The 12,083-nt window shown below is 36.2% G+C and overlaps 1 protein-coding gene across 1 annotated transcript in view; it reads left to right on the top strand.

The window, feature by feature from the left end:
- The window catches only part of ABCA12 (ATP-binding cassette, sub-family A (ABC1), member 12), a 203,578-nt gene that overhangs the window by 53,956 nt on the left and 137,539 nt on the right, over positions 1–12,083 (top strand). The window contains 3 exon segments of the mRNA XM_012651460.1: positions 5,836–5,924; positions 7,887–7,984; positions 10,656–10,841. Of these exon segments, the coding sequence (XP_012506914.1) occupies positions 5,836–5,924; positions 7,887–7,984; positions 10,656–10,841 (373 nt within the window).

Raw genomic sequence — 12,083 nt, forward strand, 5'->3', positions numbered from 1 at the left:
ATGTAAAAGAAAAAAAATTTTATTTATAAATCAATTAACAACTCAATTGATACCAACTATCTCAGAAACTATCAGATTAAGTCCAAAAGATAGCAAGAAAAATTTTATTTATAAAAAACAAAAGTAGGAGAATGTCGTAACTGCCATGTAGGCCAAACTGTTCATCCCCTCGGTAAGAAAGGATTAAATTTGTACATGTGCCGAAGACGACGCAAGTCTCTGTAGACACAGAAATGAAGGAGGCACATTCCATGCCCTATATGAACGTACAATTCAGTGTCAAAGAGAAACAGAGAGATAAGATAACAGGCAAATTACTGTATAACATAGTAAATGTGATGAATGTTTGTTTAGGTCTCACTCTCCCAGAGCATTAGACAACAAAGAGCTAGGCGGGTACCATAAGGCATTGTTTGTGCTGAGGAACATGGATCTTACTGGTGGGTGTATTATTGGAGTGGAAATAGGTTTGTGCGGGGAGATGGCAGGAGAGTTCTCCCAGAGGCTTTTGAGAGTGTGATCATTAAGGACAGATAAGGTGGCGGTTACCAGGATAGAGGAAGGTATATTTGAGACAAGCCTCGGAGAAAGAATGCCAGACCTCAGTGAAAGAGAAAAATAGATGGAGGAATTTGCATAGATGGCTTCGAGGAATACGCAGATATTTTTGCTACTGACCGTGACAGAAATTACAAATTTCTTTGCAGTGTTGCCAAATTGATCTGCCTGTTTCACAGTTAGGTAGAATCTAAGCTGTACGACATCATCAGAGAGATACTGTGATATTATCTCCTTCTCCCTATTCTACCTGTTCCTGTCACACATCTACTCCCTAAAACTTTTCCTCATCTGCCCATCAGAGTGCCTTTAGAAACACTCTAGTGCCTTTTAGAAATGCTCTAGTTCAGATTATATATTATAACTCCAAAGTCCCTCATAAGAATATTAAAAACCCTAGGACAGGGCAACACATTAAAGAATTTCTAAATCTTAGCTGATATTGATTGTTGGATTGTAGCTGGGCCACTTAGAGAAGAGAGAGATGTTTTGAATGTGGACAGGCATCCGTATCTGAAGCACGAATGACCCTTAAGGAATGGAGGTCAGGATGAAATATAAGAAGATAATTAAAACAATTAAAATTTTTCTATGAATGACTTCTGCTTGGGGAGAGGCAGGGAGGACAACTGCATCGAACCACTGAGGGGACTGCAGTGACCATTACAGCATCCTGAGTCCTTATTTACAGTGAGAAGTCAATGATGAATGTTGTCCCCCACTGGGATCAGAAGTGAGCTTAGAGCACAACTCGCATCTTTCCAGGTGTCACTATATACCCATATAATTATAATTCTGGCAAAAAGAGAAAAAATACATATAAAAATTTTACTAACCCTTAGAGACAAAAAAGAATGTCATAATTTTCTTTCCAGGATAAGCCATATGGCCCTTTCCTGATAGGAATTCCTTTTATAAATAGAATTTACCATGGCACACACATATACCACTTGTACAGGTACTCTTTCCCACTCACAGGAAACACAAAGACACCTAGTAAAAGTGCATAAATTTTACCATTACGATGATATATATAAATGTGACATTTCCTGCATGTAACTGTTAGTAGACATGTCTGAGAAGAAGTAAAATCTATTCTGTGTTTAGTTTTCCTCCAAGTATGATGGAATTCTTAAATCCAAGATGTTTCCCTTATTGAATTCCACTCCAAAATAGAGCCCTATAAATGCCACTGAGGCAGAGTTTATGTCTTCACCATCTTAGAGGAGAGGTCCTTAGCCATCTCCATGACACCTTACATGTGGTTGGGGCCAATACAATTTAGTTGAATTATGCCAAAAACCACTTGATGATTTGATCCAGGCTTTCTTGGTTCACCTAGAGGGTTGAATTTCCTGGAATCGGATGGTTCTATGTGCCAAATTCAGGGGACATCTAAGTTTTGCACAATGCCTTCATATACTTCTTGGAGATATGCGTATGAGATAGAGTCTATGAGACTTCCTCGGAGCTATTTAGAGCACCTGAATAGAATTTTTAAGTCTCCTGAGTTGATCCTGGGGAGTAGGAATAGGATGTGTTGAATAATTCCACTTACCTGTCATGGTCTAGTGCAGGATTTCTCAATCTTGATTCTCAACCGTTGATAACTAGGACCAGACAATTCTTTGTTGTGTTGTGCATTGTAGGATGCTTGGAAGCATCCCTGGTCTTTACCTACTAGATGCCAGTAGCACCTCACACACAGTTGGGTCAACCAAATATGTCTCCAGACATTGCCAAATGTCCCCTAGGGGAGGGAGACAAAATTGTCACTAGTTGAGAACCACTGTTCTAGTAGAAGTATGAAGGAAAAATTTTAATGTGGCAAGAAGCTTGAATAAAGATTATGTCTCAAGATCTTACTTTTTAAGAAACATAAATGATAACTGTGATCTAGGGTTCCTGTCATGTGTTCCCATGCTCCTCTGTGTACGTCTTTACTTAGCTATTCCCATTACTGTACTGTAATCCCTTGTTTTCTTATTTGACTTGCCCATTATATTACATCCAATAAGAACTAAATCACCGTTGGTGAGTTAATGAATGAATATGATAAGCACAGTGTAAGATTATAACTTTGGGGCTATGGTACCATCCCTGGGTGTTTTCTCTTCCCAGGACCTTGGCAGAATCAGGTACACAACCATGGAGAACAGGCCCAGGCCATTTAAAAAGATACTTCCTTAGCTATAAGTTGTTCCAAGTGACATTCTTCATTATCAAGCATCCAGTGCTTGACATGTCCGAAATATCCTACCATCTGCCAACACAGTACACTGTAGACTTTCCTCAAGACTCTTACAGTCTAAGAAGGGTAAAATTGATTATAACTACAAATGGAAAATTCCTCTCATGAATAGATAAAGAAATTAAATAAACCCATACAATGAAGAAAGGGCTACAAAACCCAGGGTGAGGTCCTATGTCTCATTCCTCTTCACCAACCAATGTTTGCAGGTTCCAGATCTATAAAATAATGAGATCTATCCATTTGGTATTCAGAGTTCTTGAAGCTTCTGGGATTCTAAAGGGATTGTATCTAGAATACAGATGCATAAGTATGGCTTTTCCACTCCCGACTGATGGTGAAGTTCGTGCCTTTGCGCATCCTCTTTCATGAGTATTTTGACAAAGAGCTAATATTGGCGAGTGCCTGTGAAGACAGGGTGCAGACACTCAGTACACACATCTTGTCTCATACTCACAACAACCTTGAAAGACAGGTGTTATCATTCCTAACCATCAGATGAGGGAGACAATGGCTGAGATCTTTAAGGAAGAAACAGAGCTGAAATTCCGAAGTTGAGTTCTAACTCTAAAGCTCTTTTTGCCACACTCCAGCAATATGGTCTCTTTTTATTTAACCAGCCATCAAATCTTATGGTCCAGTACTATACTAGATTCTGGAACATAAAGGTGAATGAAATGTGGTACCTGCTCCCAAAGATGTCATAACCTAGAATAGAAAAGTTATGGGAACAGATACATATAAAATAGGCACATACAAAGTGGTTGTGTGAAATAACAAAAAAGGTGCTGCTTGTCACTTATCACTCTAAGAAGTATGTTGTATTAGACACTTCAGAGAAGGCCATTACTCAGTAAGACTGGCTACCTTCTTGTCCTCCTAGGGAGTTAATAGAATTAATTATCTTTGGGGAAAGTAAGCTGTACTTCAACTTATAGCTTTAATTTCTCTTTTTACTCATATACTTTCTGTTGGACCTTTTTTTTTGTGGTTTCCATCTTAAGAGTTTAAAGAAAACAGTTTTGATATGAATGGGAGTAGACACATGCCGTCACACCACACCTTGTAAAGGCAAAATAAAACTGGGGGAAATTTCCAGGAAGAGGTACGGCAAAGCACACAAGATGTCCCAAGCCCTCACTTCCACAAAAAGGCACAGCGAGGCCATTTCAAAGAATGTGGGCAACCACATAACCACGGGCATTTCCTGGTGAAAGAAAGGTCCTCCATGGTTCCTTTCCTGGGAGCAGTCGTTTTAACTGTTGAGCAAACTCAGGGCTGCTGAGCCAACTACTTGCTGGGAAGGGAATGAGCTTGTCCTTCCTCGGTATTTAAAGACTATTTGTAGGAGTAATTCTGGGGCTCTCATCTGAATGTGAGAAGATGGGTGAAGTGTTCTCTGTGGAACAGATGCAGCTTTTACTTCTCTAAGTGCACACATTCTGAGTTTCTGGTGGCTTCTTCTTTCTTTTCTTTTTCTTTCTCCACTGCCATTTATTGTTCAGTCTGTTATCCCTTGGTCCTTCTTTGCTCATTTTCATCTTTGTCATTTTCCTTTTGGTTTTCGTTGCTGTCCTTAGCCCTTAAAATTTTTATGAAGGCAGTTTTTCCCTTTATATTCAAAATGTGTTGATATTCAATAGTCTTCCTTGTAGGATTTCAAGCTGAACTAAAAAAATGGCTAGAAAAAGAAAAGTAAACATGACTTTCTCAAACTTTCTAAAACTTCTTTTTGAGAGAAGAGAAAAGGTCCAGGTCAGTTCTTATTTTCATCTGAACAGTTTTCCCATCCAAATAGTCAGCATAAGGAATGTAAAAAGATTTAGGGGAGTACAGTCAGGGTTATGAATAATTCAAATATACATTAAGAATGCAGAACTTTGGAGCAACCAGTACATTTTATGGAGAATATTGGAAAAACACTAGGGAATGGAAACAAATATATTCTCTTTTTCTTCTTCCAATTATAAATCACAAAGTACCCTGGAACTAGGATTCGGATCTTGTTTCTAAAACAGAAATCAAATTGAACCACAATGGTAAGCAGAATTTCTTGCTTTTCCATTACTACCTCTTTATATCCATTTTGTGTATCTTAATTAAGTTTTTTTTATACAACTACACAAAATTAACCAACTTTTTAGAATTCTGAAAATTATTTGCAACCAGACATTTGGAGTGGTTTCATTTTTAAAATGTGTGCATTTATTTTAGGCACTTATGGGTACATCCAGTTTTTGAGAAAATGTGATTATCTCTGTTTTAATAATAAACTAAACAGGAGGTCAATTTTTAAAAAAGAAGATTACTAAATTGTGGGAAGGTCTAACAATGTTTTATTCCAAAAGCTAATGTGACCCTGTTATGCAGGGATTCCTGGCATCACAATGTGGTTATTGCTGCATTGACACATTAATACAATTGAAAATTTGTTTTAATATTATTCCTTTCATATCTAGTGCCACTGGTAATGACATCAGCCACAGTTCCTGGCACATACTGGATACTGCATAAATGTTTATTTGTTTTTTTTTCTTCCTTGAATCTGTCTTGCAAGTATTCAACTTTGAAAATCTTCAAAAATGTCATCTATAATTTAACATAGAAAAGGTGTTTTTCTTTTAATGTTGACAAATAAGCAGACCGTTGTTTCAATCCCCAAAGCACTCTTGGACTTTCATTTATTTAGGATCTATCAACTTTTTAAAAGAAAGGAAAATCATAAAAACTTTCAATATTTGGCCCTAATGTCTTTTCATTTTTCTTTCTATATGATTAAAATAAAAAAAAATAACCGTATTAAACCTCATCTAGGTCATTTTCTCTGCATAAAAATATATCTTGTAGGAGACCTCATATATTCATTGGTGTATGGTCAGGTGAATTCTTCCATTAAATTCTAGAAAGTATATTAAAAAATTCGAGAGTCCTCAGAGAGCCCTGGAATCTACCACGTAATACATTACTGTAACTAACTAAAATTAATGTAGGAGAAGTTATAGAGTTCTTGCCTTTTTTTCCGCTAGTGAAATTCTGAGAAAGTCGCCCAACTTGGAAGACAGCAATTTATCACTCCAGAGCACCCAAGTTCCAGAAAGAAGGCATGCCTCACTGGGTAAGCTATTCTCTTCTGTAGAGTTTAGAACAAGCCTTTTGGAACTGTAAAGGTCTGATCTTTAAAAGGTTTATACTTTAAATTTTTCGAACAAAGAAGGAATGTTTAGAATATCCCTAAGAGATCTAAATGTTCTTCATGGTTGTCTGAGAGTGGTGGTACAATTATGTAAAGTTGTTGAGAATAATTAGAAATTAAGTTCTCACTGAAATACCCTCTAGGAGCAAACGCCTAGATGTTAAGAATTGCACTGTTTCCTAGACCTGATTCTGGACTGCAGTTGTCTGCAATTAGATGATTCTGGGATGGTTAGAAAGACCATTAATAAAAATTATTGGAATGAGTCTCAGAGATTTTTCCAGACTTTCCATTTTACAGATGAGAAATATGAGGCCCCACAGGTTAGGTACTGTGTCTATAGTCATGTAGCAGAGCTGGTATCAGCAGGATTCCTAGGCCAATACTCCAGCTATACACTGCTTCTTCTCACTTAACACTCAACATCACATTCTTCAGTGTGACTGTGTACTTGTTTCACATCTAGGCCAGTGGCTCTCAAACTTTCAGGTACACAAGATCCTCCTAAGTTGCTCCCTAAAACCAACATGGGTCATTGAGCCTCATGCCCAAGTGATTCTGTGGCAGGTGGACTTGAGAAACACTGATTAGAAGCCCCAAATTGGGAATAAAGTCTTTAAACAGCAGGGCTGTTTTACATTCATTTGACAAATATTTATTCCATGCCCACTATTGTGCAGGCACTGTCCTGCCGACAGGGGATATATTTGTGAGCAAAACCAGATTCCTTCATATTGAAATGTGATTGGTGGTCTGGATAAAAAGGGAGTATCTTTAAAAATGCCAGAGAATATTTGATACTCTATGATATTAAATAACATTTCGATACAAGTTCATGGACCAAGTGAAAAAGAAGTCCTGTGTTAATGGAGTAGGAACATGGTGGTGAATGGTTTTGAGGAGTTAATGTTCTGTTGTGAATGATCTGTGGGTGTCCAGCTGAGCAGGTTAAAGCACAGTAGAAATAAGGTCATAATGTTATGGTCCAGTAACCTTTGCTTTGCTTGCTAGCCACAGATTATGTTTCTCACTCTGGCCAGTCATCTCACAAATGTATTGTCCTGGTCAAGGAATCAGATAGCAAATTCTTTAGCCTCATGGGCACTAAAATAAAACCTAGGCCCTATTGATGATGGGTTACTAGTATCTTTGAATGCTGAGATTCTTTGCTGTGAGTACTTCTGTCCAAAATTTATAAAATCAACATACTGGCTTAATGAATGTCCACACTAAGATAGGAATGTACTCTTGTAGATAATTCTCCAAGCCCAGAAATCTTTGCCACATCATAAATAGTACTAGATGAGACCACTTTGGGAATTACTTAATTAGTGTATATTGTAGTCTGAGCTGATTGCTTTATCCCATTTATTTGATCTGAAATATCATTCAGAAACCACTTTGGGGAGGAGAGAATTTATGATCCTAAGCAGATTTCAGCATCCCAATTGGATAATTTTTTAAAAAGACCATTATCACCAGATGTGCATTGGCAGATCCTTTGAACAGATGTTGGGTATGATGGATCTGTGGAGCTAGTGGAGGCACCTCGAATCCTCTAGGCCTGCACAGAAATGATTCAGTTTATTAGGCAATAATACTGGTGATGAAGTTTAATGACACAAACTGGAACGAAAGCAAATGACATCTAAATGATTGGAAAAAACGAAGAACAGACCAAAACCATCACAATTTTATATGAAAAGAAAGACCCATGGAATTTGCCATTTTTTCAGTATGAAACTTTCATGGAAGAGGCATATTTGAGCACATTTTTGCTGTGGGATGTATGAGGTCACAAGTGATGTTTATGGATTCTTATGTGATCCTGCCCATTTTGATGTGTGTGCTTAGAATGCTAATCTGTTCTTTCTTCTACTACAGCCACAGTATTTCCCAGTCCAAATTCTGATTTGGAAAGTAATGAAAGAGATGCTTTCAATGGCAGTCAAGTGCTTGCACGAATCCTTGGTTTGGAAAAGGTAACTTCATTCAATATTGCTGTGGATAGATAATAAAAAGCAGTTGAAAAAATACCTTTCAAGTTAATAGAAGGATCTCCCTAATAGGAAGAGATTTGGAGCACCTTTCCTATTTAGAGTAATATCTCAGGTGGAGTCTTTTCTTAGGAACTCTCCAATAAACAGCTTAATTTTAATACATTCTAAATTCCTTAAGGTCTTGAGTATTTACTTCCGTGTTAAGTCCCTTAATTGAACTTAAGGTTTTTATTTGGTAAGAAATAGGGTGGCATTATATGTAATCTTTTAATTTTCTGAAGCAGGGAAGAAAACAAGACCAAATGAAGCTATAACACTCTCCAAACTTGCTGCTTCATCCATATTAATCACATCCTTGGAAAAATTAGAGCTATGGAAAATATTGCCTCAAAGTAGGAAAATCATTTTCCTTAGCATATTTTAGAGAGCTTATCTATGGATTTCTCTGTTTTCTAATGATCATCCACTTTAGGATTTCTCAGATTGCAAGATAATAAACATAATTTCTCTCAGAGGTATGAACTGACAGCCTCTGAGCTGTGTGTGTGTGTGTGTGTGTGTGTGTGTGTGTGTATGTGTATGTGTGTGTATGTACAGGGATTTTAAGAAATTGAATTTGAATGCCTTTAGGCAGAACAGGTGCTTTTTGTAACTACAATGCCCACCTCTCCTTATTATCTTTAATACAGTCAGATTCTTACATTTAAGTTATTTGGCTGGCCTCATAGGCATTTGAGTCCTGTTTTATATGATCTTCAGAAATAAAGAAGAGATCATTTTCAACATTTTACCTTATAGAGACTATTCTCTTCCTCTCTCTCTTTCTCCCTCCCTTGCTCCCTCGTTCTCTCCCTCCCTTTTCCATCACATTCACACATACACATATTTTTAATAATTTACCGATGTTTTACATGGTAGACATTTCTTCCATCTGAATCATCAGACATGTCTCTGACATTTATTCACAATCTAGTAATCATAACCACTACTTCTGAATAAGTCTTGTTAGTTACCACTGAATTACCATTCTGTATAACTGAAGCATCTGAATACATTGGATTATATAAATAAGCCAAAGGACAACAAAAAAATGGACACCAGGAAAAGGTATCACACTCATCAAGGCAACTCTGCCTGTGCTGGCTGAAATAGAAGACTTTCCCATTCAAGCCAATCTAGATGTTGAAAGCCTAGTTTAAATAATATTGGAGGTCTCTAAGGCTCCCTGTCTGGCATAGAAGTCTCCCAATATGCCTAGTTAATTCCAGTCTAAGTCTCCCGCAATCAGGCCAGAGTGAAAACTCAGGAAAGTTTTTCTATTCCATTCTATTGCTTCTATATCAGTTCCTAGAAGCAGACAGTCTAGCATTGGATCAAATAAATTTTTTAATGCCTAGAACAGCAATGCTACTCTAAAAAATTCCACTTTATTGTATTGAAACTCCTGAGTTCTCTTTCTCATATGGAATAAAATTTTAGATTTTTGTGAAGCAGCACACAGAGCCATATATTCGGGGGAGATAAGCCAAAAATGAATTTTCTATGTATAGATACATATTTTTAGAGAAGTTGGAGTAGAGAAGGGATGTAAAAATTAGGATGACATATTGATGCCTGTGTCAGCACTCTCTCTGATTCCTCTTTCTTTCTCTTTACTGCTTTCTGCAACCCTTGCAAGAACGAGTAGAGAAATCATTTTGGGGTGAGTTTATGTGTAATGTTAGAAAAGAGATATGGATGAATGACTAGAAGATCTAGCACTTATGCTACATCCTAGATAAGTGGATCTTGTCTTGTTCCATTACATTTAGAAGTTGAGTCCCTGGAAGGCAGAGTGTAGATTTTGTGACATAAAGTTAAGGGGAGGATGAAGTTGGCTTCCCCTCACAGGGTTATAAGAATTAATTATTAAGAGGGACTCATTAAGTATGACAACTAAATATAATTGGCTCTGTAAATAACTAAACAACTTAATAATGGTAAATGCACTCAATATTATAGGTGAAAATAGTGCTATATCTGTGAATGGTCTACACTATAAAATATATAGGGTAATTATAATGATTCCATTATGAAAATGATTTCCAATTATTGATTTTAGTTTCATGTACTTTCACTTATGTTTTCCTTTTTTCTTTCTATATATAAGACTTAAATGGAAGAATTGCTTTGCTAGTGAAACATAATCCATGTTTGTCCACATCTGTAAATAAACACTGTTGGTCCTTTGACCTTGAAGCTCCTTCCTTTGAAGTCTTTCAAAGATCACAACCAGCTTCTCATGATGTGTTACAAAGGGTTAGGACACCTGAATTTATGCTGCCCAATACCCAGAAAAAAATGAATAAGATTTTTCTGCATGAAGACTTGGCCCATTCAGGTTTTCTGGTCAGAAACAGGAAATGAGTTCAGTTAAACAAATCATATGTAAATCATTGAAATAATAACAATGATAAGAATTTACCACATTCTCACATTCCCTCTGTAAGTTCTTATCAGTAAATTCAATGCATTTTATGATTATTTTAATAGTTGCTATAGTGGAGCACTTAAAATGGCTGTTGTGAAGACAGGTCAGTTTCCTTGAAGACTAGAATATTTTAACATCTACATTTGCTAACATTATTATTTAACTGTTCTCACACGTTTTTAGCTGTTAGAGAAAAATTCAACTTCAGAAGATATACGAAGAGAACTGTGTGCGAGCTATCCAGGATACATTGAGGATTATGCCTTCTCTTGGACCACTCTAGGAAAAAATGTTTTCAACAAATTCTGCCTTTCCAACATGACTCTTTTAGAGTCTTCTCTCCAAGAACTAAAAAAACAGTTCTCTCAGGTGAGTGTAAATCTATTAATATGATCAAGATCTCATAAACAATAGAAGGAGGGTACTGTTTCCATTGTTCGATTCTCAAAGTGATTGAACACGAGTCAAAGAGCAAATCTGTAACCCATGTGGACTGGGAGATGCTGACTGGGATATTTGCTCACTTTTGGCACATTCTCCTCACATAGGCATTTGGACACATGTTTAGTCTTAAGTATTGTTCACTTACCATTTAAATGTGAAGAACTGAGATGATTTCAATGCTGAACCAAAAATATTACATTATGGTTAATGTAGACACACCTTTATGGATGAAATATGGCTTTGCTCTATGATGAATGAAGATTGACTGTTTGAAATCTTAGTGAGATTACTCAGGATGTAATACAAGATTAATAATTAAACTATCAGGGCCATATAACTATCAGAATTTAGAATAATGGGTAATGTCTTTCTGTTTTTCTCGCTGAGTTTAAATCTAGTTTGAAAAGCTAAATTTTGATGAAACAATATATCTCTCTTCCCAAAATGTTACACATTAGAAGCAAGAACATTCTACTATGGAGTGCTAATGACCATTTGCATATGCTAGTCTTAAATAATAATGGTGAAAATGAGGTACCAATAATCTATATTTACTGAAATCCCACATACAATGAAAGATCACAAAAAGTATTCAGAACTTTCTTGAAATTTTATAGACCAGAATAAATGAAACATGTCCACTTCTAATGTTTTCCCCTTGATTCTCTGAATTTTACTGTAAGTAATTTAAGTACAGAATTCTTAAATAGCCCTTCAGTAATCTGAGTCTTCCAACTAAACTCAATTAGAAATACTGTTATCATAACCCTAATCCAATGTAAAGCACTTAAAATCCTTTCTTAACAAACTTGGCAATTAGGTAGAGTAGAATATAGGGTCAAAAATACATTGTTCAAAATCATATTCTCAGTATGAAAGACCTTGAATTAAGACAGATCAAAAGCTCAACTTTACTAGTGTAAATGAGCTTATTAAGAAAACACTTTGAATGGAAATATAATGAAGAAAATACTTTACCTCTGAAAGTACTAGTTGGATCATATGATCCAGACCAAGAGCAAAAATCATGGTTTTTGTTTATTTGTTTACAATACAAGGTGTGATTATTATACAGCTTCACTCACTATAAATCATTTATTATGACTAAAGTTCCTGGTATTGCATTAGATCTTTGAAAATATTTTATTGCGTTAAGTATGAGTAATC

The sequence above is a fragment of the Propithecus coquereli genome, unplaced genomic scaffold (genome assembly GCF_000956105.1).
Source record: "Propithecus coquereli isolate 6110/MARCELLA unplaced genomic scaffold, Pcoq_1.0 Scaffold357, whole genome shotgun sequence".
NCBI lineage: Eukaryota > Metazoa > Chordata > Mammalia > Primates > Indriidae > Propithecus > Propithecus coquereli.